At 49.4% G+C, this 27,251-nt stretch overlaps 8 protein-coding genes across 8 annotated transcripts; 5 read left to right on the top strand and 3 right to left on the bottom strand.

Annotated features, from left to right (window-relative positions):
• Nucleotides 1-244: 244 nt before the first annotated feature.
• Nucleotides 245-2,300, top strand: FTJAE_9689 (transcriptional regulatory pro-1; the record flags this gene model as incomplete). The annotated part of the gene is made up of 2 exons (XM_037356634.1): nucleotides 245-341; nucleotides 400-2,300. The coding sequence occupies 2 exons, from the start codon at nucleotides 245-247 to the stop codon at nucleotides 2,298-2,300; spliced, it is 1,998 nt and encodes a 665-aa protein (XP_037203253.1).
• A 3,195-nt stretch (nucleotides 2,301-5,495) lies between these two features.
• On the top strand, nucleotides 5,496-6,758 carry FTJAE_9688 (uncharacterized protein; the record flags this gene model as incomplete). Its single annotated transcript, XM_037356633.1, has 1 exon — nucleotides 5,496-6,758. The coding sequence occupies one exon, from the start codon at nucleotides 5,496-5,498 to the stop codon at nucleotides 6,756-6,758; it is 1,263 nt and encodes a 420-aa protein (XP_037203252.1).
• A 688-nt stretch (nucleotides 6,759-7,446) lies between these two features.
• Nucleotides 7,447-11,190, bottom strand: FTJAE_9687 (uncharacterized protein; the record flags this gene model as incomplete). Its single annotated transcript, XM_037356632.1, has 2 exons — nucleotides 7,447-10,960; nucleotides 11,090-11,190. 2 exons carry the CDS (start codon nucleotides 11,188-11,190, stop codon nucleotides 7,447-7,449), a joined length of 3,615 nt encoding a protein of 1,204 aa, XP_037203251.1.
• Nucleotides 11,191-16,728: 5,538 nt separating this feature from the next.
• On the bottom strand, nucleotides 16,729-17,674 carry FTJAE_9686 (uncharacterized protein; the record flags this gene model as incomplete). The annotated part of the gene is made up of 2 exons (XM_037356631.1): nucleotides 16,729-16,872; nucleotides 17,192-17,674. The coding sequence occupies 2 exons, from the start codon at nucleotides 17,672-17,674 to the stop codon at nucleotides 16,729-16,731; spliced, it is 627 nt and encodes a 208-aa protein (XP_037203250.1).
• Nucleotides 17,675-18,999: 1,325 nt separating this feature from the next.
• FTJAE_9685 (ERD1-like protein) lies at nucleotides 19,000-20,730 on the top strand (the record flags this gene model as incomplete). Its single annotated transcript, XM_037356630.1, has 3 exons — nucleotides 19,000-19,049; nucleotides 19,359-19,552; nucleotides 19,604-20,730. The coding sequence occupies 3 exons, from the start codon at nucleotides 19,000-19,002 to the stop codon at nucleotides 20,728-20,730; spliced, it is 1,371 nt and encodes a 456-aa protein (XP_037203249.1).
• A 1,340-nt stretch (nucleotides 20,731-22,070) lies between these two features.
• On the top strand, nucleotides 22,071-23,399 carry FTJAE_9684 (uncharacterized protein; the record flags this gene model as incomplete). Its single annotated transcript, XM_037356629.1, has 1 exon — nucleotides 22,071-23,399. The coding sequence occupies one exon, from the start codon at nucleotides 22,071-22,073 to the stop codon at nucleotides 23,397-23,399; it is 1,329 nt and encodes a 442-aa protein (XP_037203248.1).
• Nucleotides 23,400-24,393: 994 nt separating this feature from the next.
• Nucleotides 24,394-25,670, top strand: FTJAE_9683 (coenzyme A diphosphatase; the record flags this gene model as incomplete). The annotated part of the gene is made up of 2 exons (XM_037356628.1): nucleotides 24,394-24,597; nucleotides 24,732-25,670. 2 exons carry the CDS (start codon nucleotides 24,394-24,396, stop codon nucleotides 25,668-25,670), a joined length of 1,143 nt encoding a protein of 380 aa, XP_037203247.1.
• A 219-nt stretch (nucleotides 25,671-25,889) lies between these two features.
• On the bottom strand, nucleotides 25,890-26,683 carry FTJAE_9682 (low-affinity copper transport; the record flags this gene model as incomplete). Its single annotated transcript, XM_037356627.1, has 4 exons — nucleotides 25,890-26,007; nucleotides 26,063-26,150; nucleotides 26,342-26,525; nucleotides 26,576-26,683. The coding sequence occupies 4 exons, from the start codon at nucleotides 26,681-26,683 to the stop codon at nucleotides 25,890-25,892; spliced, it is 498 nt and encodes a 165-aa protein (XP_037203246.1).
• Between the last annotated feature and the right edge of the window lie 568 nt (nucleotides 26,684-27,251).

Below are 27,251 nucleotides of genomic sequence, written 5' to 3'. Positions count from 1 at the left end.
AAAGACAATTTCTCCATCCCGTCCCGCTTTGATCGACTCCACACTCGACTAGGCCCGGGTTCAGAGTACAGTGTGCGTCTGGTCCCTGATTACACAGTACCACTCCCCCCTTGTCGATCACACACCCCTCCTGGTCCCCTACCACGCCAATACTCTAAGGACCAAGCATCGCAGCCTACAAATGTCTACGCTGCCCCCCGACCATCGCAAAGGCGTGTCGCGAGCAACTGGAAGCACCGTCAACATGACTGTATCACAGTCTTCAAAGGCCAAACCGGCCTCCAAAGCCAGCAATGGCAAGCCAAAGACAAAGACGCAGATGCATCGTCGTTCAAGAACAGGTACGCCCGCTTATACCCCATCTCACTGAAGTGTCGTGAGCTAACATGAATCTCACAGGCTGCTATACTTGCCGTTTGCGACGCAAGAAATGCGACGAGGGAACTCCCATGTGCACAGCCTGCAAGCACCTTGGCTTGCAATGCGAGTACAAGCGACCCATGTGGTGGAGCAACAACGATATGCGAAGGAAACACAAGGAGGACATCAAGATGATCATCAAGCGCAAGAAGCTCTCTGAGAAGTCATCACACAACATCCAGAACTCTGTCACCAGCTCTCCTCCCGGCCTCACACACTCTCTTCCCACATCAGCCACATTCACTGATCCTCTCGACCGCACAAGATCCGCCTCCATTGACTCTCAATTCCCAGCTGCTTTCAACTTCAACAGCCCTCCCAGCGGCAACGAGTATGGATTCGGTGCGCCAATGCACCCCGAGTTCATGTTTGGCAGCTACTCGCCTTATGAGATCGATGTCAAGACGGAGCGACAGATGTTTGTGAACGATGTGCCCACAGTTCGCGAATCACACATCTCCACCTTCAGCACTTACCACACTCCTCCCCCAGCTGGTACTGTTCTGCCCAACGGTCCTCTCGACGGCGAGTGGGCCGAGCAGGTCTTCCAAGAGCGCAAGGAATCCCTTTCAGAGGAGACCCTCAACTGCAATTTCTTCGACTTTTCACATGGCCCTTCTACAGAGTCGAGGCAAGTCAAGATTGAGTTGGATGAGAATGACCAGCGCCTGCTAGACCACTTCATCCAATTCGTTCTGCCCACCATCTTTCCCATCCTCGAGTCCAATCAACATTGCTCAGTCAGCTCAGACCTGATCCTCCCTGCTCTTCAATCAAACAGTGCCTACCTTCACTGCTGCTTGAGTGTCGCTGCCCAACACCTCAAATCACATATCAATGGCGCTACCTCTACTGAGGACATTGACAACGACATCATGCGCCATCGCTATGCCACCATCTGGGCTCTTTGCGAGGCTCTCAAGAAGGATGAGAACCACCAGCAAATTCTCGAGGCAACCCTGGGCCTCATTTTCTTCCAGTCTGTCGTTGGCCGCTTTGACGATGGCCTTCTCGATATTCCTTGGCACCAGCACTTCCAGGCTGCCATCAGCTTGGTGCAGAAGCTTGACCTTCCCGGCATTGTCTCTGACCCTACTCGGGCTTCAATGCAAACCCCCTTCAACATGTCTCTCTCGTCATGGATTGACATTCTCGGTGCCACCATGAAGGGTCGCTCACCAACATTTGCTCACACTTACCGCGAGAAGCACCTTTCTCAGCTCAACCCTAGCCTTGGCTTGCGGGAGCTGATGGGCTGTGATGACCGGGTCATGTATCTCATTTCTGAGATCGCCTGTCTCGAGTCTCTCAAGAAGGATGGCATGGATGACTTCACACTGTGCCAGCATGTCTCTGCCCTTGGAGAGCAGATTAGCTTGACCGAGATGGGTGATGCAGGCCCCAAGATGCCTTTCAATGCCAATGGCAGCCTTTCACCGAAGCAGCTCTCCAAGAACATGACCATGGCTTTCCGCATTGCTGCTCGCATCTTCCTCTGCAGCCTGGTTCCTGGATTCAACCCCAGGCAGCCATCACCTATGGGCTTGGTTGAGAAGCTGACTAGTGTGCTTCAACACATTCCCTCGGGCCCCAATGGGTTTGACCGCAACCTTGCTTGGGTCTACCTCATTGGCGGCTCCATCAGTGTTCCTGGTAGCTCATTCCGTGCATTCTTCGAGGATCGCCTGGCTCAGCTGGGCGACTCGGCTAGGTTTGGCACCATGGGACGTGTAGCCACCCTCCTGCACGAGGTGTGGGCTCAGAATGATAGCCTCTCGGGTGTGAGCACGCCCGGGTCCACGACGTCTGAGGCGGCCCAGCTGCACATCCACTGGCGGGATGTCATGGAATCGAAGGGATGGGACTTTTTGTTGATCTGAGCACTGCTCTTTGCAAACCTTCTTGGCTGGCCTTTGAAGGGTAGCAGGACCGTGCTGGGTGAGACCATCAAGTTCTGCTCTAGCCTTCCTTCTTTTCAGTAACATGAGAGCGGCCAGGACCACCTCATTAGGCGAAGCAGGCATTTGCCAGCCGTCGAGGACCAGGCTTGGAAGTGAGACTTCCATGTCCTATACGAGGGTATGTTATTCACTGACTCCCTGTCCCGAAAGGGCAGAGTTATCTTTTTTCTTTCTTTCGTTTCACTTCATATACAATGATACCTACTGGGATGGGTTACTAGAGGAAGCCGCAAGGCGTTTTGAGATGAATGTGGGAGCACAAAGAGCGACACTTGGATGCACCACACTCGACATATTTTGATACGGGGACGAGGCGTTAGGGACATGCATGCATAGGACGTTTGGCAGAGGATACATGGCCATATGCAGGAACAAATGGGGCGGCAACACGATGCCGTTTTAAATGTCAGTTCATTGGATGGAAACGGCCGAGTACCGCGAGACTCGGGATCACTCGCTATTGTTTATTGCTTTACTATGATACCAAGCGGGCAATGGTATGGGGGGAAACGGCGCAATGAAGGATCTGGGGTACATGCGCCGTGAAGGATGATGATATGAAAAGAGAGGCTCTGGGAAGCTGGTTATGGGCTAGCTCCCAGAAAGGAAGCGGGATACAGATAGGACATTATGACCTTGCTGAGACAAGGCAGACAATGAACAAAGCACTTTATTGTCGCAATTGGCTTTCTTAACTGTGACACTACCACGCACTTTGTTTATTCCCTCACTGCAACGACCACGGAAGGTGAGATGACAGTATCTATCTAACTGATCATGTAAATCACACCACATAGACTAATCCGGGGATTTTTTACGAGTGCTGACTGCAAGCCTCTGAAAAGGGATCACAACTCCGAGAGGCACAACTGGGATGGGCATTAACGCCTCGGCCTGATTACTTTACCTGCCAGCATATTATTCCGCATACATACGATGGGTTCTTTTTACTTGTGTGCTTATTTATTCCCTGGGGAGGTCAGCATCATCACACCATATAAGCCGGGGAGAGGCAGGTTTTCCGTGGGGGTGGTATTGATGAGATGCAGATATGTGCTGCTACGGTAGGCAGGCATCTAGATACCTACAGTGGGGTTTTCAATGGCCTGAGAACCTTAGGTAATGTTTATACTGTGGCACACGCACTGGGGAAATGAGGCCTTATGCCCGTTGCGGATGTATGGAAAGGAAGCCGCATGCAATGCAATGCCGTGCCATGCCATGCTATGCTATGCAAATGCAGTACGAGGACAATTCATAGTTAGAATGTATGTTTGGGAGGGAACCATTTCCTTATCTACTTCGTCCATCATCTAACTATTTTAAGGCCTCACTCTATATGAGGATGTCCAATGCATGCAGCATCATGAGCCGTTACTCCGTACGAGTCGCAGTGCATCTACAGTGAGGGATACAGAGAGGCACCAGCACATCAGCGCATCGCATCGCATCGCATCGCATAGCAGTGCATTTGATTTATAAGACGGAAGTTTAGAGGCAAACACGTATTCTCAACAGCGACAGAAAAGGAAAAACAACCTTATCCTCCCTAGGCAGTCTTCAGGGCTTCTGGACAGTGCGTGGAGTTACTGGATCTAATGACTTGCACGCCCCCTGTAGTGTAGGTAGCCCAGGGCATAAGGTTCTTTTCTTTACTGACCGCAGCGGAGAAGACGTGGACTTTTTGCCTCTCCCCGAGGCCTAAGCGAATCTGGATTTTGTGAGATGCATTTCCGTGTGCGAGAGTAGTCAAGGGGTGACTTTGGCGAATACAAGGGGGTCAGTCAGAGAGGGGATGATCGGGTAAATGGCATGCAGTACGGATATAGACGAAGAATATTCCAGTAATTATAGGACACAGAGAAAGCTTTGGTGATTTAGGTTGTATCACGATAATGGGTGTAGTGTAGGGGTTCAGTTAGTCATGTTACAGCAGGGACAAAGAACCAGAGGACGCACTGGAGACCAAGATATCCGTGCTTTGTTCCCGTGACAGGGTCATGTACATAGGAATTGGTTCGTCTGCTGGGATCTACCTATCCACGATTCTATCATCACTGAACAAGCCAGGGAGTGAGTAGGTACCTAGGTATTTTACCAACTTCACTGACAAGAACGAAAGAGAGGCAGCCCACAACGACAAGAAACAGCATGTTGAAGACTAAATAACACAACACTTCTTCACTCACTCTGTGCCCAGAAACTGGCCGTCAAACGGTGACCTCTCTCATGGAGTCGGGTTCCTCGTCTCATTGGATCTCATTACAGCCTGAGTCCAAGTTAGAAGACTACGCGCCCAACGTTAGCGCTTGGCCGTCAGTCTTGAGCGCCTGAGACAGTGCTAAACTTTTACTGGGCGTCTGGTCAACAGGGACCAATCCGCGACATGCATCGCCGCGCGCTTAATGTCTTCTGAGACTCTCAGCCAACCACAGGCAGCATTTTCATTCTCGTCTGTCTCAACCATGGCGACGTTATCGCCAAACAAAACCAGTTTCTATATTCTCCCATGGATATCTACCTATGTAGCAGTTCTAGACCGACTACCTACGTATGTAGTGTCTACTGGCGTGTCAAGCGATAGGCCCTAGACCCTCTCAACGACTGGCTCTCATCATCTCTGGTCAACCGCCCAATGGCCTCTGATGCGACAGTCGAGCCTGAAATATCGTCCACGAATGGGTCGAGATGACTCTCAACGGACAAGGCGGCAAGGCAGAGGAAAGACCATGTCCATGATGGAAAGAAGACAGTGACCTCATGGCTCCATACTCCGTCTTTGTCTAGTACCCTTGTCCTCCCTCTCTTGTTCTGCGTGCGTCCTGTATTTACTGTTTCCGTTTCTTCACCTTCGCTGTTCTGTCGAACAAAAAAAAAAACCAATCATATATTCACTTGTTCAGTTGACTCATTCCTTTCCTCTTTGTCATACGCGCTGGTTGTGTCTGACTTGCCAACTCTTCTATCTGCACATCATCTTCCCTTGACTCCTTGCATATACAATATCGCATTCACCCCAAGACATTCCTTCAACAACGAACCAACGCTTAACGTTAGTAACTAACACTAAAGACAACAACCAACAACTACACGCATAATACCTACACGCCAAATATGCTTTTGGGAAGACTCCCAATACCCCTGAGGGTTCTGCTTATCACAGCCCTCTACGCTTCAACATCCTCCGCCCTCCCAGCCAACACTATCTTTGCCCGCCAAGACACATGCGATGCGGATCAGACATCATGCAATAGCGACATCGCCAACTTTTGCTGCCCCAAGGGCAACTCTTGCAGACTTCTCGCTGGCAAGACCACAGCAGTTTGCTGTCCCAGCGGCCAGACCTGCAATGTCATTCAGCCCATCACTTGCGATATCCGCGGCCAGGACCAGAGAGAGTTTCCCAACGCCCCTGTCAAGACGATAGTATTCAACCTCGACCTCGAAAAATGTGGACAGAAGTGCTGTCCTTTTGGATACTCGTGTGAAGACGAGCAGTGTGTGATCGACAAGGATCAGACCAATGTCCCAGAAGGCGCTGAGCTTCCCAACGAGACGTCTACGCCTGTTCCCAGTACGATAACTACTGCTACGGGGGCTATCGAGACCATCTCCATCAGCGCCGCACCCTCCACGAGCGCTGAGCCCACAGCAGCTGTCGGCTCAGATAATAGCTCAGACAAGGACGGAGACTCCAAGTCGGACAACTCGGGGCCTGCTACTACCTCCATCGTTGGCGGTGTCGTTGGTGGCAGTATCATTCTTCTGATAATCGCCGTTGTAATCTTCCTCTACGTCCGTCGTCAGAACAAACGTGATGCGCAGGGCTCAGAGAAGGGTAGTCATATCTACGGTTATGGGCGTCGATCTACGAGCGATGCCTCGTTCGGTAACATCATTTCCGAGCCCATCAGCCAGCCCAACTCTTACCGAGCCGACTTCATTCTCAAGACCCCTTCAACCCAGCGCTCGAGCATTGTGCCTGCGCGCCAGCTTTCCAGTGCTGGCACACGCCTCAATGCTCCGCCTCCGCGGATTCGCATCTCTATTCCGAATCCCTTCGACTCACCCAATCCCTCACCCAATGCTCAGCCCAGCCCCCTCGACAATGAAGAGTCTCTTCGACATGGAAACGTTCGGCTGCCCCCGATTCGCGCTATGAAGGGCTCATCGTACTGTAGTCGTCGACCAAGTACCCCTGAGCTTCAGCGTGAGCCGAGTAGCGAGAATATCAATGTTTTCGCGGACCCCAGCACCATTGTGAAACCCCGCCCCTTGACGAGAGCGACAACATTCACCGATCTGATGGACGAGGCTGATCTTGGCGCCGTGCGGCGAGGGAAGCCCTACGTTCCCGGAACCACTCCCAGAATCTAGAACTCACTGACTCACGCCATTTCCTTTCCGAGCTACACCATTCGCGTCTCTCTCTAATGTAACGTCTCTTCACCACCATCTGCAGTGCAGGGTGGCATCCTCTCACTAGAATTGATTTTGGGCGTTGTGGATATCAATACTGGAATAGCTGTCGTTTATACCCTGGGCTAGTTCAATGAGACCCAAATCTTATTATGTTTTAATATTGCAATGTTTTATGTTTGATAGGAGTTATAGATAGATTATTTAAGAAATGATATGCGAATATTTGATCAATTCGCCTCATGACAAGTGAAGCAAAAGGAATGGATCATAGAAACCAGTCAGAGCAAGTTGGATCAGTGCAGTATCAAAGCTTGTATATGTTTGATATATAACGACAGCTAAACAACTCGTAACGATCAAGAAGCGCTCACTTTCCGTTAGCCGTTTTCTCGGACTCCGGCGCTCCTATGACAATAAAAAACCACGCTATGCCAACCTGTTGATAGATGAAAGGGAACCTAGCGAGCGAACAAGATGCGGCCCGCAAGGCTCATGCCAAAGGAAACGAATCGCAAAAAACAAAAAGCGCAGTGATTGGGTATGTGCGCCTAATCCATCATGTCCATAAACTTCCTATGTGGCGCTAGCCTAGATCTTACCTCCAATATTTACTCAAGATAGTCAATTTGTGCATGTTGATGTCTCACATGACGATACACTTCTTGTCCTTCTCTTTCTCCTTTTCCTTCTCTCCAGAGCCAGTCGATATGTCTGTCCAACCTGCACTGCTTGCAGCATCTGCAGCCTTCTTCTTCTTTTTAGGTTTGGCTGACCAACCACGTTTTTTGGCATCTTTGATGTTCTTAGCAGCGCTTCGCTCAGCACGACTTGGCCGGCGATTAACTGTTGGTGATGTCCTAGTTACTGGCACTGGAGGAGCATGCAGCCATGCCGGCACCTGCTGGTTGGGCAGTGGAACGGTGGCAGCCGGGTTGCCTCCGTGACTCGAGGCAATACTGTAGATAGTTTCAAGTCGCTCAACAGTCGGCCTCTGGTTCGAGCCAGGTACCGGCCGTGGGTGCCGTGGGATCGGGGCCAATAGAGGAGTCTCATTTCTTCGCCCAGATACTTGCCGGCTTGGCGAGTCGAAAGCACCCGATACACCCTTAGGAGTGCTAATTATAAGAGGTTGATCGGGTTCTGGGCGACTGAAATTGGATGGCCCTGCCAATAATGAATCGGGCAGGGAGCTTGATACGTACGAACTACCATCAAAACTCCCGACAGGCCTTCTTGGGACCTGGAACCCTCCAGAAAGCCTTCTTGGGTTACCCTGGCTGACTCTTTTGCTAAGACTCGCAAGCTGACTCGAACTCGGCAGAGGGGGTAGGCCTGAAATCGATTCATCTGCGGCCTGCTGTTCGGCTGGTGCAGACATTGGGAATGGATACCCATCAGCCGAGGCAACATTTTGTTCAGCCTCATGGTCTGCAACTCGAGGCCAAGTTTGAACATTTGAGAGCCGCCTGGCTCTAGGCGCTACCTGGGCCGTAGAAACGGTCGATGGAACACTCTCCATATTTACCGCTGGCATTCGAGTACCTGGACCAAAATGGTCGTAAGCGGAGATATCTGCCTGCACTGGTGAAGGTGACCGCCTCTCCCTGGAGTTGATAGGAACTGTCACAGCCCTAGATGTAAGAGCTGACACAGCAGATGATATTGATGTTTGTCGTGCCCTAGTTTCAGAAGTTTCGCCTGCATGCTGAGGCGCGTCCTGTTGTGGAGAACGGGGGGGAGTCACGTCGTATAGATCAACATCCTCATCCGTCTGGGGTACATGGTTCACACTGTTTTGGGTTGCAACACCAGCCTGCAGTTGATCTCTAGTGGTGCACTCTTGTAGGGGATGGTGACCAGAGGCTTGCTGTGAAACATTGTTTCCGGGCTGCTCGCCTTTGGAGTCGGTGCTGGATCCTCGGTGATCCTCAGTCCCGGGACGACCAGAGGCGGATATAGCATGATCTGGCAGTGCTGGCACTGGAGCTGGAGCGGGAACAGATGCACCGCCAAGCCCTATGGGAGCAACAGAAGGACCTCGCATAAAGGCCGGCAAATCGGGGCCTGGGTCCTCCTTTTGATATGGTGGAGGAGGAGGTACCCAATTGTCAGCATCACTCTCATGTGGATGCTCTCTTCGGCCATCAGCACGGCGATACTCAATACGTCGCCCATCTGCCGTTCGAGGATGAAGGGATCTGTCGACGGCGGCAGCGGTCGCAGCACGACGAAGCGTGGTCTGGGATCGTGGGCTAGCATGCGAATAAGGGGCATCTAAAGCCTCCATTTCCTCAATCGAAGGGGCGTCTCCATCTTCACTGGGGCTCACTGGCTCGACGACTGCCCGACGATTTGCTGGCGGAGATGGAAGCTGACCAATCCTTCGAGGAAGCAGAGGATCATCGTCATCATTGTTGTGGCCATCGTTTAGCGGCATTCGTGGAACCGCCGGTATCGCTGCAGCATCAGGAGCTACACGAGGTCGAGAAGCAGATGTAGAAGCCCGAAGCAATGACGAGCCGCCACGGCCGCCTCGCCTTTGAGCGACAGTACGCCGTCGCACAATGGCGACCTCGGTTGCCAGATCGCGTTGCTCTTCCTCCAGCACCTCGGGATTATCAGTGCCGACCTCAATGATGATCTCTGACTTGGTTCCGTTGGTGATGCCGTAGTCAAAGTCCAAGAGTGTAACTCGACCGCCATCGACAAAATCCATGTCTTCCTCCTCAGTCACTAACCGCGGTGCTCCAACCCCCCTAGCAGCAATTACCAGGCGCTCCTGAGTAGATGAGCCACCATGCCCCGCAACCCATTTCACTGTTTTGACTTCCCCATGCTCGGCAACCTTGAAGCCGGAAACAAAGGTGTTTCTTAGTTGGTCGCACAAAATCTGCCATTTAGGCACTCTAACACCTTCCGGGTTATTGATCCGCGTAGATGCCCGTCGCGATGTACCACTCCGATCACTATTTTGTCTCCCTAAACCAGATGCTGAGCCATCGCTTGACGATGACACATTGTCAGGGACAGCGTCCAAGTCCTCAGGTATGCCATATATCCATACCTCCTTCCCTTGAAATCCAGCCGACACTAGTTCACCCCGATATGTCGTAGAAGGGAGTGTGGAGGGAATGAGACTGGCTTGTGGAGATGCGCTTGGTACCGGTCCAGTAAAGTAAGTGGTGCCATTCCGAAGGTCATCAATTCGAACAGCTCGGAAGGTCTCAAAACTCCTGTCATAGGTAAAAGTCCAGCTTGCTTCCTCTTCGCTTCCATCCTGAAGCAGAACGGCATGACTGCAGTCACGACTAGTGTTTGGGAACAGGATCGACGTCGTCCATAGGGGGCTCAGGTTGTCTTCGGAAATATGAGGGCCTGGATCATAGTATGGAGCTGTAATTATCACGGTGCTAGGTGGTGCCGAATGAATAGTAGTTCCGAGAATTTGAGTCCCATCAAATGAGAAAGACAGAGCGTCAACAGCATCACATTTCACAGCTCTTCGATCAGTGGCCAGCGCATCAGGCCTTAGAGACGATACCTCGATGCCACCTTCATAAGCAGCAGCCAGAACAGAACCGCATGGCGATAAAGCAATCGTTCGGGGAGTGTTGTCAAGAATTATAGACCGTGAACGGCGGGGTGGGCTTTGTTGCAAGTCGTACAAGTCGACCTGCATCTCAGTAGATAAGACTGCCAAGAGGGTGCCTTTGTCGTTGATGCAAGCGGCGACAGGCCGACGAAGAATCTTGAACTCCCTCTTGACCTCCAGGTTCAACCCTTTTGAGTCAATCACGTAAATCCTGCCCGAATTGTATGCCAGAAGATGGTGCCCCTGTGGGGAGGCACTGTATTGCATACCCTCGCCACCGGGACATGATGAAGAGCTGATTGAGGTCGAAATAAGTTTAAACGTCGTTTCCCTCGGCCGTAGGTATGCCTGGAAGAGGTTTCGTTTTACTTCGCGAGCAAAAAGCCGTCGCAACTCGGGGAGTTTGGCGTCGTCCGATTGTGGTGTTGTGGGATGGCTCGCCGAATATGAAGGACATCTCGATAGCTGATGGCGATAAAGATGAGCACGTTGAGAAACACCCCTCCATTTGCGGTTCAGGAGCACAAGAGACGCAAAGCCGTTGGGGTCAGTTTGTTGAAGAATCCTAAGAGGGAATAACAAACGTTAGCACAAGATAAAAGGAGAGGACGGCGCTTATCGATGACACCAGTCGTTCGATAGGGCCAAGGACAAGTTTGATATAAAGTTGAGGAAAACTCCTGCCATTACTCACTGTTCAATGATCTCGTCGGGGAGTCTGTCAAAAGGCGGAGTTGGAGAAATGGGCATCTTCTCGATACTGGAGCGACGGACGTCGGTTACCGACGCGTCCATGACGCTTTGCCACTCTATGGTGGGAAACCGTCGAGCATATCAGGTCGATGAGTCGCGAATGTATCTAGGATAAGGCGAGAATGGCGGAGATCGTGTCTTGGGGATTTTGTCTTTGTTGTAGAGTCGATTGTTTGTCGAGGAGTGTGAGTCCAGATCTGGAAGCAGGTATCGGAGTGTGGCTGAGGCTTCCTGTTCAGCTCAAGGCGTGACGAGTGAAGAAGAAAAGTTTGGGGGCGATTCGATGTAAGCACTAGGTAGGTAGTTGGTAGGCCCTTGATTTAGAGAACAAAGCAGGATGCGACACACAAGATTCAACTGAATTGAATTGAATTGAACTGCATTGAAAGAAAAGGATTGCTTGGGTGTATCTAGAGGGCTATGGATGATCGGCATACTCCCTATTGCCAGACCTTAATCAGTACTCCAGTTGCATTTCCCATGTTTCCCCCCAAAACTTGGATGTCCATGTCCCCGGTCCCTCCCTACCTAGGTAGCTGTAGACACCATGGTCTCTAAATCTAGGTAGCTACTAACTATAGGCACTGTACTAATATAAGCACGCCGTCCAGGCCCTAGTGCATGAACCGTGTTAACGAGTCTTTTTTTAAGACGAGCTGAAACTAAAGATCATTGAAAAATAATTAAGAATTGTTGATATTACGTATAACTTTTGTAGAATAACCTTCGACTCTTGATTCTTGTCGATTTGATACCGGCCCTTGACTCCGGTTGGCATTAGTGACTTGAGATCAAATGGGAGGAAACTGAGGGATAGAGATGCCTCTCCATCGAAACAAACTCCTCTGATATGATTATGCTATGACACTATACCCCAATGATAGGTTATTTGTTAACCATAACCTTATTACGTGGTGTCAGGTTTGTAATTACTACCTACCTACCTCCCCATGTATGTATCTGTGATTTTGCTGTACCTAAACATGACAGGCTGCATGGTTTTCTCTGTTGGTAACGAAAGTGCATAGTTAAAAAGTTTCTCATTTTCCCATTTGCACTCCCTACTAAGTTAGGTGGCCTGCGTCTATCCTTGCCTATGACTGGTCTATGGCATCATGAGTAGAATTTGCCGAGAGACAACCTTGTCGTATACGCGTTTTGGCCTCGGAGGACGGACGGATGCGAAGGTCGCCTTTTGAGAGGGCAATGGTGTCCATGAGAGCATTTCGCCAACCACGGGATTAGCCAACACCAGGCAAGATGGAGGCGTAGTGTAGTGTTGCAGCTAAACATGCAGGGTGCTTGGTGAAACCCCAAAGATAGGGGAGATGAAGCATTCAATCATGCGAAGTATGGTACTGGATAATTCAAGACAGATGAGTTGGAGTCGACGCGTTCGTTAGGGACAGAAACCTGATGGGCGTTTTGTCTATTGTTTGTAACGCTTTTATAGTTGACTTTCAAGGCGATTTCCTAGTGTTACAAGGCCGTGTAGAGGTTGACTAGGTACCTATAAGGACAACTGCTGGACTAGATGCTGTAAATGGTGGAGCAATGTAAGCGACGTCCATGGTGAATGTGACTCTTTCAGCGTCTGCAGTTTGGTAGTCGAGGTGACATTTCGCGACAGCCACATGTCTTTGTCTCACGATCAAAGGCCGAATCACAAGCTACAGCAGCAATGAACGCGCATTCGCCCTCTGTTGGAATTTCTGGGACGGTCAAACCAGAGGTGACATGTGTTCTTATGTATAGGTACTCGCACAGACGAGGTAGGTACGTGGAGCTATGAATGTACCGGTAATTCCAATAGCATCACATCCGTTATCGTTCTTCATAGAGAACCATCACGGATATACGGGAAAGTCATTATTGGTACCTTGGCGTTAGTTTAACCCACAACATGAGTTATAGGATACCAGAAAGAGGAGAGGCGCAACCAATGCCCTCATTCGGTCTGTTGCACTCATTCAGTATGGATGTATGCAACTCTACCACATGAATTTCTCTGCTTCTCCTGCCTAGCCTGCGCCGGCCGGTTGTGAAGGGCTTGGTCAGAAACCTGTTGGTGTAACCCGAGTTTTCATGTCGCCGGCCGTAACAAGTAGTAGTCGCTACCTACCTAGGTAGGCGAAATCATCTATAATTAGAAATTGGCAACGTCTCGACCGGGAGTTCGTCCTGCCAGGCCCCAGGGTACAGTCTAGACTGTTTGGTACATCACTTCCGATGCCAAGGACAGCATCTTTTTGCTGATATGCATCAGAAATGCTCCTCAGTGCCTTGTCATTATGGGCAAGACATCAATGATCCTATAGCCAATAGCTGAACATCGAAACGGTATGTGATGCGCCACTCCATACCTTTTTTCCACGACATCAATGGTTTCAAAGGATTGCGGGTAAGCAGAACGAGCCAATCCTTTGGCTTGGCACGCACTATCAAGTGATATGATCGGTTTCCTCCACTGGTGGCTGAACTTGGGTAGCAACAGCTTACATACAATTGGTATCTGACGTGTTATATATCAAAAGTCACTTGCTTTTGTTACATTAGGTACTACAATTTTGTTATCTATCGGCCCCTTTTGACATAGGGACGGTACGAGAATGAGGTCGTTGCATTATCTCAGGCGGGTTTCGGCCTTATTCAATCCATGAATGCACTCTAATAATAGAGCATGTTACTAACTAATGTACCTCCGGACATAATCCGGGCCATGACCGGTTACCACTGGCTGTCCAAAGTGTCAAGCATTTCGGTTGCGCCTCATCAACGTAGTGAATACGACGGATTTAATCTGCATAGCGGCGCTTCTTACAGGCACGGCCCGCCCCTTTTAGGTAAATCCCCAACCCTAAATCATGATAATTTATCAGTGCATACATAAGCCGGTAATTGGCCATATACGTAAAGTCCGGGCACTGAAGGTCCAAGCGATTGAAAGGAGTGATATTGAAAAGGATTTCAAACCTTTTTTTTTTTTTTTTTTTTGGTGCGCTCGGAACGCACAGACAAAGAGATGAGACCCCTGAAAATTGGACTAGTCGATAGCCGATGGATGACAGACACGGCAACAGAGTCTGTCAATCAATCAATGTCATCGATTTCAGCCCTGGGCCTGTCTGCGTGGCCTGGCAACTTCCGCCGCGCTTGGCACAATGTGGGAATGATATGGAAGCATGGGAAGCCTGTTAGCTCGTAGATCGGTTGCGGGGTCTGCAGAGACAATGTGGAACTCGTAGCTTGCCTTTAGAACCGACAGAAACGGTAAGATCATCCAAGGCTCTTTGGTGTTTGTTTACGTACTATCAACCTCCCTCAAGGGATGGAGTTCCTCCAGGACAAGGTCCCTTTGGGCCGTAATCTCTTTGGACCTCGGTATATCTAAAGCGAGCAAGCCGTGTTGATTGGTCTATACGTGCATGTGAAGAGAGGGAATGCACATGTATATATCCCCGAGTGTCAGTTTGCTTTGCCATAATAACCTGATATGATATTGCTGCTCCCTTGGCTTGTCTGTGAGCCACTTAGACATTTCCTTTATCGTGTATACTTACTATAATCTACGTCATCGAGATCCGTATTCCACAGATTTTAGTCGATCTTGATTCATTTTGCAACCTTCCAAGTTGTTGAGCGTATCACACCCTACCTAGGTCGATATTTCTAGCCCCAGCCACTCTACTATTACTACTACTACTACTCCATGGCGAGACACACCCCAACCAATCGTCATTTTCAGTCTGTCTTACCTCCATTTCTGGTAACTTTTAGTCCATGATCATGGATAACCCCGTTACCTGGTCCAGTGCTTAGCCAAGGCGGAGACACGGAAATGTGGAAGCTCGCGCGTCAGGTACCAGCACCCAAAAGAAGGCGCTAGTAAACACCGAGAGCCCTACCAATCCAAGGCTTTTTAGAGTACTGTAGATCTGAGGCTGGCATCACATCCGTCCAGAGAAAGAGTGGGCCAATACCTCATTTCCTGGCGATCACATTAGAGCGGAAAGCTAACACAAACACAAACACGCTTGACGAAAAAGTGGACAATATTGACATGCTTATCTACTCAGCAAAGTTACAAGCTCAATGGTCTTGGGTAAGCTTGCGAGTCTGTCTGATTTATCGGGAGTCCAAGCTGCCTAGCTCAAAGACTCATCTCAACTGAAAGGAACTGAACGGCGACGTTCTACCAAACTTGAATGGTTGGAGAGCTAAAGACGAATGAGGCAAGGCTAGATACACAAAACGTTGTCTTCTAGAACCTGACCAAGATGATCTTCAGGCATCGTAGATCTAGGCCGCAACGATATTCCAGAAAGGTTGCAAGAGCCTGACGAGGGGGAAACTTGCTCACGCCTCATTGACTAGCCTCTCATCTCACTTGTTTGCAGACTAAACCCAAGCCTGCAGCCTTTTAAAACATGCATTTCAGACTCAACTAAGACAACTCTGCGTCACTAGTTTTATCTCCTCTACTTAAATAGCGGAAATAATGCAGGCCATCGCGTGCTGGTGGAAGAAAAGATCCGTCCGTCAACGGTTGGGCTGGGGCTCTTCTCCCTCTCTCGGCAAGCCTGGCGTGGATATAGCAAAGGCCAGCAATTGTCTCGCAGAACAAGCATTGCGGCCATTGAGGGTTCCCAGGCCGCCAAGAAGCATGAAAGTACATACTTGGGTGAGAAAAAATCACGATACGAGTTCTCTCTTTTCCCCACGCCCATATAGCTAGGTTGTCATCGGATAGGGGATCACCACGGCATCCATCCTGAATCCCCGGCGGACGATCTGATCTGCCGTGAAGCCTGAGGCACCCCGGTTTATTTCCCAAGGTAGCTGCCTAACGTGTCGTGTACGGATGCAGTAATTGTTAAGGTAGTCCAGCTCGACTGTGCCTTTTTCTGTAGGTCCCGGCTGTCTTCTAACTCTCCTTGGCGGCACACAACTTATGCAATGAAAGTACCCAAGCATGACAACTCCTTTGTATAGGCTGATGCCTCTAAGCCCTCGAGTGCAGGCTCTACAACAAGACGCGACGACAGAAGTTTTGACTCTCTTTCCTGTTGAGAAGAAAGAAGGGTTATTGACTTATGGTTTACCAAAGTCATGTGGACTACTATGTGAGGCTTTGTTACAGGATCTGGTATTATTTGCCCTTCAGTTATTCTTGTTCATGGAGTAATCGAAACCCCTGGTTTCATCACATGTTAATACTTCGCAGGAAGAGGATCTCAAATCGTGGGCTAGAGGGTTCGGAATGGTCATTAAAGATCTCAAAATGCCTGAAATTAGCCCCCAGGCTTTTCGTCTCGAAAAAGGCAACACGTCGACATTACTAAAAGGGTATACTGCAATTGTCGTGGCCCTCGGAAACACAAAATACGATATTGAGCTCGTTTCCAGAGACAAACGGTCCACGCAGAAGGAGACGTGGGAACCAACATCTGCCCTTCATCTCCGAGAAACGGGGCTCAAGGCTCAAGGAGGACACATAAGGTTTCTCTACATCCCTCTCCACCTGGAACCCATATAGACTTTCCGACAAACGACAAGTTCTATTTCATGATATGTATCATATCATGTTCCGTATCCGCGCTCGAAACGACACTCCAGGTGCTGTCTGGGCTGCCCGTCGACCTCGACTTCGACTTCGTCTGTGACTTCGATCTCGCCTTGGCCTTCGCACCGCCTGGCTCTAGAGCCTTCTCGATTTGTTGTAGACTGCCGATTGTGAGTCCAGAAATCGACACAGGAGTGACGCGATACCGTTACCTACCTGACCTTCCCGTCACAGAGTTCATAGACGAGACTTGGGATTCGGAGTAAGTCAGAGGGTAGTTTGTTGTTTGGACGATGTGCAAATGCAGACTCTCTGCGCAGTATCGGGAAGCATTCGACGGTAAAGTGCTGGCCAAAAGTAAAATAGGAGTTTACTAGTTTGTGCGTTGTGAGAACAAAGAATCTTGTATCAAATAAATCAAGTGGGAGCTCAAGACAGCCTACCTCTCAATGGAAGCTCATATGCCCGTGGCCCCAGTACTTTAGCAAGTTCATCGCCAATCTGTACACACTTGGGTAGTGCAAATCGCTTGGATCTAAGAGTATCGCTGCCTCCAGTAACGCATTTAGCCATGGCATCCATAACCTCGTTTATGGTAAGGCCTTGGTCATGAGCCACGTGACAGGCTGCGACCATTACCATGCAGTGAAGCTGAGTTTCTCGTCCCTCAAAGTCTTTGGAAGCAGCGGCATAGGTCTCGAGAAGAGTGAGCCAGTCCATGTCCCGACGCGACTCAACGTGAGAGATGGTCAAACGATCACGCAGGCGGAGAATGTCTTCTAGTGTCGAAGGTCTGTTGTTGTCCCAATCCTCATCCCCTTGAGGTAACTTTGACATCCACGCCTTAACCCATTTTATCTGATCATTCAGACCCCTTCTTCGGACGGGCTTCTGGGGGACTGGCTTTCCGGGTTCTTCTTTGATAAATTCGGCGGTAAAACTTGGCGACTGTGAGGAATACATGATAACCGGATCCGCTAGAAAGCCTCTAGATCCAGGAATCCGGATAATGGAGCACCCATGAATATCATGAAGAACGCAGGTTGGGTTCCCCCAATGTGTCAGACAGCGGACTGGTTGGTCTATATGGGGGGCTTCCAGTCGGCAGCCGATTGTGCCGCCGAATTTTTAACTTGAGCTCAAGGAAGATTGCGTCCGCCAGGATTCTCATCTGTCAGGTGCATTTGAGCCACACCTCGCCTTACTTCACGCCCTGGTGCTGCTGCTCCTGGGAGGTGGGAGAGTGGGAGAGTGTCGGGTTCATCGGCAGGCATCAGGAGCACAATAAAGAAAAGCTGGGTCTGTCTCTATATTTTGCAGGGTCCGTTAACAAAGAAACCGAAGCCATTGTGTCATTCCCACTGGAGAGGTGACAGTGGCGTCTGGTCATAGGTCAAATGGGGTGCACCCAGACAAACCGAATCGTCCAATGCCACGTCCTTCTTTTCAGCCTTGCAAGAGCATTCCAACTATGGACAGCTTCGGATGAGGGCCAGTTATGTTATTAACGTGAATGTGATTCTGATTTGCGTAAACTCCCCTCGTAGATCAGCGAATATGATGCCCCTCTTCCCAGTGTGCGCAGCCTGATAGCCCATGTAAGCGGGTGGGACAAGGTTCTTCATTGGTTACGAACCATCTCAACCGGATAATTTCATGATTGAAAAGGATTTTCTTCCCAAGTCCCCAACGGATAGAGACCTTCCTTGGCTGGGCCATCGGTCCATAGCGTATTACCTACGCCAGGACCAGCCTACCAGTGAGCCGACGAAAATGGCAAGGGAGAAGTGACAAGAGCAAACTTCCGCAGCCCAAGCTTACACTGTACCTGCAAGCTGCTGTATGTACCATGCCTCCGATGGAGACCTGGTCTGCCGGGGCAAGGGGAGTTGCTGTTCCGCAACCTCCTCACAGTTCCAAAAACTCGGGCTAGCGAATGGTATCGAGCCGGATTTAACTCCTAGATCTACGGTGAGGAGCGCTTGTGGCCGGACTAGGGCCTTTGGGCTGGAGCTTATTAGCGTCGAGAAAGATATGTGGGCTTGCAGAAGCCAGAGGGCTTGTTTCAACGGCCTGACAAGAGGAGTGCGGCTACAATTCAGAGTCTAGCGCTGTCGATCTAGCTGTTCAGGTTGCCAAGTTCCGCAGCTGACGAGGGTTTCGACAGCCTCATCCCCCTCTCATGCTGGCGGATATTGAGGTCCTTGAAGCCGCTGCACCCTGATCAGTCGCTTGCCAGCTAGCCAGTCCTCCGTGTGTCGTTTAGAACTTTTTTACGTCGCTGGACGATGATCCTTCCGCAAACAAACAACCTCAAAAGCAACGTGGGCATGGGTGGGTATGGTGTGGTGGAGAGGGTTGGTGGGGTCTCGATGAGTTCGGTTACGCGTGGGGTTTTGTGTTGAAATATTATGTCAGCCGCCTAGCCGCGCAACTGTCGTGAGTGTGGCGCCGACAGGATTGTGGCGCACAGTTGTGGCATAGATAACCGTGCCAAGCCTGATAAGAAAAGGCTGACGTTTATCAGGGATGGACGCAAAACACCCCTGAGAAAAAGAATGTGGACCCGCTCATGCTTAAGGTAATCTCACCTAAAGTTGAGGACAGCTTGGACTGTCGCAAACCCTCATGAACTTTACCCTTCCAGTCATTCTTTTGCCGCTGTCACTTGGTACTCATTCTTCTGCACTCCTGATCGCATCTCATTGTTCAACAAGCCTGTGACGTTCGCTCGATGGCGGCTCGCTCCAATGGACGGTGATCCGGCTGTTGACCCAGGGCTTGACTCCTTCAGCTTGGTTTTCCCTTTGCCATACCGTGTTGGTTTTATTGCAACTTTGGGTGAGCAGGAATCCTATTCTGGCCACATTACCCTTTTCTAACAGATGACAGCTGTCTGGGGTTGGGGGTTAAATCTTCATTGTCTCTATCTTTTCAACGTCGACGTTCCACAGTTGATTCGATATCCCGGTCGAGCATCGCCGCAACATATTCCGCACCATGGCTCGACGTACCGCCTCGCTATTGCACTTTCGGCGTTGTTCGCTCTGTCCGTGTCTCTCTTTTGGGTTTGCACATGGGGCATACCTGAGCGTGTCGTTGCTTTCGGGTGGATGCCTTTGACATATCTCACTGCTTTGATTGCTACGTTCGTTGTTCCATTGAGGAATCTGCCCAGCGGAGGAAGAAGAAGATTCTTGGCAACTTTGCGACGCGTGAGCGTGGGCGGGCTTGCTGAGCCGCAGGACGGCAAGTTTGGGGATATTCTGTTGGCGGATGTGTTGACATCGTATGCCAAGGTTTTCGGAGATCTCTTCATTACTCTATGCATGTTCTTCTCAGCAGAAGGCTCGTCTACGCAGCGACCTGATCGCAATTGTGGAGGAACAGTGCTCGTACCGTTCATTATGGGAGTGCCGAGCTTAATACGATTTCGACAGTGCTTGATCGAGTACTTTCGAGTTCGGCGAGCCCCATACAAAGAGTCCACAGGATGGGGTGGCCAGCACCTGGCCAACGCTCTCAAATATTCAACTGCATTCCCCGTGCTCATTACCAGTGCTTGGCAAAGGTCGGCAGAAGACCCCGACTCCAAAGCAGCTCTTCACAAGGCTTGGCTTGTTGCTGTACTCATCAACTCACTGTACTCTTTCTATTGGGATGTGGCCAAGGATTGGGACATGACACTTTTTTCTCCGAAGCAAGATCGAGAATCACCCACTCATCCTTTCGGACTTCGAGATCGTCTTGTGTTTAGGTATCCTAACCTCTACTATCTAGTGATCGGCATGGATCTGATGTTGAGATGCACATGGTCCATGAAGCTCAATGGACGTCTTGATAGATTCAGCGATCTTGAGGGAGGCATCTTTCTGATTGAATTCCTCGAAGTGTTCCGTCGATGGGTATGGATCTTCTTCCGTGTCGAGACAGAATGGTTGAGAAACAACTCTTCGGGCCTTGGAGTCGACGATATCCTACTTGGAGATTACCAAGGCAAAGATAACGAGGACGATTAAGTGCGTCATCAATCAAATTACTCGGGGAACCCAAACGGCGGTCAGCCTGGTCAATTGGGGCGGGCTGTATAGTAACTACGGCTTCGCTAAGATCCTCGACCACGCTTCTGGACCATGATCTGGACGCTTTCCCCTAGTTCTATGCTCCTCACCAAGTCAACATTCCTCACTGAGGCTTTGTGCTGGGCCAAGTACCGTAATCAATCAGGGTTTGGCCGGCAAAGGCTTGAGTTGCCACGAGGCCATTCCCGGTAACTGGGAAAGTTTACAGATTCATGATTATGACCTGACGATCATCCTATCATAGCCCGGATGGCTCGTCCCGCGTCTACTTGTGACAGCTTTGCCCCTCCTGGATCAAGGTTCAATCTAATTACAAATATAGCTATATCAAACGAATTAAAGGCAAACTGGAACTCGGTGAAAGTTGACGATATAATGTTACAATTTGGTGAATCTTGGAGGTACCGGCCTCTTTGGCGCATGTCATGGTGCCCCCTGGCTTCTAGCGACTACGTTGCAGTGTCGTCTCTATTTCTTTTTCTTGTCTTGTTTATGGGCATAGCCAGAAGGCTTCCAACGATAATGACTTTTTGCAATATGCGTGCTTCTCAGGCCGCCACATCCAGATGCAGAAGATGCTTTGAGATCTTCGTTCACTTAACCGAAATGGAAGACGAAAAGACCGACCTTTTCCTTTGTGAACACTTCGCGAGGCTTGGGCGGTCAGTCTTCGCATTCAACACACTCGGAAGGGAAAAGCTTGCTGGAATGCTACTCACGACCTTGGCCAATATGTGTCGCTCGACTTACTGAGCCTAGACTCAAGCCTCCCGCCACAGCCCGCTAAATCCCAGGTGGCTCCGGAGGGAAATGGGATTCTATAGGCTTGATCACGTCGCCGGACTATGACGGCTCAAACTCACAATTGCCTGGAGAAAGTCTTAAGATGTAGTTGGCGACTCAAGGCCACGCAAAACGAGGCTTTTCCTCCGTCTCCCATTATCAGCACTTACTTTGTTTGTGCTTCCTTCGAATTCAACAGCACAGTCATTTCAACGACGTCGATCTCTCAAGGTGATATCGAAGGATAGGAAGTTCTTTTGGAGGGGCCAGCTCGAAGTTCGCAGTACTTATTCAAGACAAAGGGCACCGTACGCTTTCAAGGTTAGATCGGTGACCAGCTTCTGTCGCTCGAGGGACCACCATTGGCAGCACAGGGTTGCAAGCCAACAAGTCGTCCTACATGCAGGGCCCTGACCCTGCGATATCCTGAGGCGACCGACTTATACAGCAAACGACAAGATCGGGCCATCGACAAGTGCGGACATTCAACCAAGATGACAAGTTGCACGCGCCCAGTGAGCAGTATCGAACTCGTACTGCCACCTCAAAATGCATACCTTTATCGCAATAGGCCCTTGCCCTTACCACCAACGACGCTCTCCAGGACTTCGTCGAAGGCGAAACCAACACCAAGATTCAGTGCTTTCCCACAAACATTAGGCCCAGGAAATGATCCCAAAGCATTGCCTCAGCAACCCCCTGTGATTGTTCCCAAGGCTCTAACAAGACAAAGGGCATCGCGAATGAGTATATCGGGCACCACTTCACTCCGTGAACGAAGATCATCTCAGAAAATTCAACAGATTACGGGCCACGACGTTGGACCTGGTATCGATTGGACGTCCACTATATCGCGGCCTCAGTATTCGCCTTCCATTTCACCAAAATCCGTGCGAGATGACTCGTCAAGTGGTTACGCGATCTCTTTGGACGAACCCATATTTGATGATGAGCCCACACCACTCGCAGACTATCAGCCAAGATCCTCTGACAGCAGCATGCCTCCTCTCGAGCCAGATTGTGATAGCGTGCTGAGCAATCACAGCTATGCATCTCCGGAATCACCCAAAGCCCAAAGGAGATCGGTTTCACTACATGTGGCTAAGACAAAGCGTCTGAGTAGTGCAATTTCAACAATGACAGCATTGGAACCAGTTTCCAACCTAGAAGACCCCTTCGATGAAGATGTTAACTGGCAGGCCGGGTCACCCTACAACTACTTCAGCGACCTCGAAACAGCGGATGAGTATCATCGCATTGCCACCAGACTGGCCAACAACGACAAACGGCAGTCCATATACGGTGCTTCTTCTCTTACACGATCACGCACCTCGCTCAGTCGACGCCTCAGTGTTGGGGCAAGATCCCTCTTTACGCGAAGGAAAGACTCGGCTTTGTCCACGAGCTCTAGCCGAGCATCTCTGACGGCCGCCAGTTATCCTACAAAGGGGCCATACTCACCTTCAATACCTCCTTCATCAGAAACTGGGAGTGTTGTTTCTCCGCCACGCAGTATCTTTGAAATCGATGACGAAGATGAGCTTTATGCAGATGATGGCGGTATGAGGAAAGTCGTCAAGGATATCTTTGCGCGGAGAAGCGAGGAGCGCAACTCGATAGAATTGGGAATGCCTCGTTCTATACCACAATTTCCAAAGAAGTCACCAGATCACAAGTCTTTTTCAAGAACAGGAGTGCAGGTCAAGGACCTGATCTCAAATGCACGTGATGGAGCGAGGTTGATTCAAACAAGAGGTGAGAGGAGAAGAACTCAGCTCAGAACTCAGATCAAGATGATTCCAGAGGAAGAGGTTGGGCGTTGAGTCACGATGATGGGGAGGACATGGATGACAGTTACTGAACGAGGTCTTGCTTGGTATTGCATTTGAGCGCGGCGTGCTGTATTACACAAGATTCCCCTAAAATGGTTTTCGATTAATGCAACTACTCTATGAGACATGAACTAGATCTGAGAGCAAAGTGAAATTGACATGAAGGATGATCTGCATGACCCAAGTTTAGTACTCAGCAGCAGACCCTGGTTGTTTCTTTATACTACCATTTCCCTGCCTTTGTGATTCAGAAGAGACTGTATGAAACAATCGTTTAATATGTCTATATAATGCAGCAATCATAGAACCCCAAGCTGAACGTGTACCTTGTTTCCATTGGATTAGTTACCTAGTCTTGGGTTCAGAATTAGAGCCCCAGGTTGCATAATATTAATCCGCAACACATCTTGATAATGATATGTTTGCTTCATTGATTGAAGATTGTGGGAACATTCTGGTAAGTGAGAGATGCAGCTGTCGAGCAAGTTGTGTTAAACTTGAGTTGTTTGTCGAGAACAATAAGATAGATGATATGCGATGGTTTCCCTCTTATTCTCGTCGCTCACATTGAAATGGCATAGCTTTACTTCGCTGCTGTTGTTACCGAAATACGTGCTTCTTTACTCCATACCTTAGGTAGTATACTGCCTATCAATCCCTGATAAGAGCCGTGATACCTCTTTGTCTCGGGCTGCTTTCCCATGGTACCCATACATATACTTACTTATTGGTTACCTAGCCCAAGCCCCGCCCCCGCAGATTCAGATCCTCCAGATCCGGAGCCGGAGCGGCTTCCTGACCGAGGCATCCTTCAGTGTATGTACTTATCTCTTCCCTCGCAAGGCTCAACCTTTAGACTGACAACTGCTTGACCAAAAAAAGAAAAACACATTCTTATAGTGACCCGTCACCTGGGAAGCAGGTTCAGTGACTGAGCTTGTCCTCTCTGGGCAATTAGAGTTTCGGCCCTCGTTGATCACCCATCATGATCTACGAAACAGGAGCCTCCATCAATAACGAGACCTCAACTGAGACACAGACTGGAAGCCACAGCATCACCGACGCTGACGTGGTTGAGGCGCTACAGAAGGGCATCCGCGAAGCTACCAGGGAGGAGCTGATCAATCACGGAGAGGCGTCGCTGTATTATAACTCTTTGACCATGGCGCCCTTGAACGCAATGTCCGCTGTGAGTTGAGTCGAGTTGTTCACCTGTGCTCTGCTTGTCATCCGCACATCTCACATCTTGCTGCTTCAATGCGTCTTTTGAGCGACTCTTCACATACAAACTGCCGATTGCTGACCAACATCATATCTCGCAAGGCCGCTATTGCTCGTTTCCGTGCATACAAGCCCCCTCCGTTCCCACTATGGGATCGTCTACCTGTTCGAAGGCGGGCAGCAGTCTTAGTACTACTGTATGCTGATCGCCGCGGCGATTTACGTGTGGTTATCACCATGCGCGCTGCAAGTCTGAGGAACTTTTCTGGCCATGCTGCCTTTCCTGGGGGCAAGGCAGATGATCTCGAAGAGACACCATGTAAGGGTTTGTTCCCAAGCGCCGTCGTTCCTTTATTAATTTTGTTACGAGTCCAAATCGCCCGCCGAGAAGCTTGGGAGGAGATTGGACTTCCCATGGATGATAGCAAACTTCCAAAACCCTTCCGCGTAGAGCATCTTTGCTATCTACCCCCTTCCTTGGCTCGGACACACCTCGTCGTGAGACCCTGTGTTGCATTTCTCCATGCAGACCAGCGCACAGCAGGAGAGCCGGCACCGACTGTTGAGGAAACTATGATTCCCAGACTCGATGCTCGCGAAGTCGCTGCCGTCTTCAGTGCACCCTTTTACAATTTCCTCCAGGCGCAGGATCTCCCTCCCGCCCCGGGTGAGACACTGCCTGAAGGACAATGGTACGATGGGTTCTGGAATCACTGGAAAGATCACCCCTGGCGGGTGCACAATTTTTACGTCCCAGTCAACAACCAAAGCATCTCGAAGCCGCGGCGGGATAGCGAGCAAAGCCGTTTGGTTGATAAGCTAGAAAAAGAAGAGGAACCAGATGGGAGATTCAAGGTATGGGGGATGACGGCACGAATATTGGTGGACGCAGCGAGAATTGCATATGCACAGGAGCCTGGATTTGAGCATAATGACAGCTTTGGCGACGAGGAGATTATTGCCCATGCGGATAGCTTGGGGGACCTGGGGGAGAAGATTCCAGAGAAGCGGACTGAACCTGGCGATGCGTCAAAGATGTAGAGATTTTGAAGGTTAATACATGATAGAAATAGAAACAAGACCGACGGACGTTAACTCCGACATTGCCAGGATGCTTAGAGAGAGGCAGAGAGTACTGGACAGTGATGATAGTGGTGGATTATGATGAAAATTGTCAAGCTTTAGGTTTCCATTTGCAATCATTTAAACTTTGCGTGTCCTTTGGGTTCACCATGGCCGTTTCATAAACGCCCAGCCCCTCTAATGGCATGCGTTATCCTTGGTAGCAGAAGTTCGCTTTCCAAAGAATAGATATCCAAGAAATGCGCCGAGAGAAACGGCAATCATAACCCAGCCGTTGTATGTCATGAAAATAAGCCTTGTTTTATTAGAATTGTGAGCTGTTAACCACAACAGTGAACTCGGCTACTCACATGAGCATGAACGCATAAAAGTTCTGTAGGCCATATAAAACAGCCTTGACGAGGTGAGCACGCTGATCGGCTTGTCCTTGGGATTGTCCTGCAAGGATGGGAGTCGACTCAGTAACGGGAACATCAAGACCTCACGGGAAGACTTAGCAGGGCAATTTCCCCCAGGGTAACACAGACAAGGCAAGGAGATAGAAAGCAACATTCTGGTTTTGTTCTTGGGGTTCCTCACAGAGGAGGAAATGTATTTATGCGGTCTTGGGGGGGAGGGGAGGAGCTTACTGGGTGCGGCTCGAACACGATTATCGAGGGCTTCTTCGTACTGTCGCGAGAGGGAACGGAGAGCTTCGTAACCGACGGCGAGGAAAATCACAGCGACGAGAGAGAAGAAGAGGGAGGTTGTCGAGCGAACGTGCCATTGGCGGAAGACGATGCAGAGATTGGTGGTGTCCCAAGTGAACAGCATCTACCAAGATCAGCATTTGCACGCATGGATAGGCGGAGATAGCGCCATACGTTCATGCTGCACATATCCTTCATGCCTCCTCCGTGGCCATGGTCCATGTCTCCGTGGTCCATCCCACTGTGGCTCATGCCGCTATGATCCATGTGTGCGTGATCCATTATCGTGTTGTCGTGTTGTCGTGATATTTGTTCGTTTGATCGCTATGGGGAGGTTTATATGTTGCAGTTAAGTCTGAAGTTTCCAAGAGGTGGTTTAGTGTATTGATATAGGTAGAGCTGTTGAATTCATGAAACCAGCTCAAACGTGCGCAGGATCAGGCGGACCCCTTTAGATCGCGTGGTAGCTCAGAATATAATTTAAAATAGGTTATATTATAAAATCTACCCCTACTAGCTTAATAAAGTACCCTAGTTATATATAAAATAAGTTATAGAATTATATAAGTTATATAAAGGTATTATTAAGATTATATTTACTTTATTTAGCTTTTTATAATAATAAAATAAATCTTAAATATATATCTTTTAATATTAAAAAATACTTAATAAATAGTAAAAAAAGAAAGTCATCTTATAATATAATATAGACTTTTTATTAATTTTTATTTACTTTTTAATAATCTTTAAATTAGATTTTAATTCTAGTTTAAATTATTATTATATTATTAAATTTATTTTATTTATAGTTTAGATATAAAGGCAGTTAATTATATACCTAGGTATATAT

The sequence above is a fragment of the Fusarium tjaetaba genome, assembly GCF_013396195.1.
Source record: "Fusarium tjaetaba strain NRRL 66243 chromosome Unknown NRRL66243_c0000221, whole genome shotgun sequence".
NCBI lineage: Eukaryota > Fungi > Ascomycota > Sordariomycetes > Hypocreales > Nectriaceae > Fusarium > Fusarium tjaetaba.
This window is presented reverse-complemented; position numbering and strand designations above follow the sequence as displayed.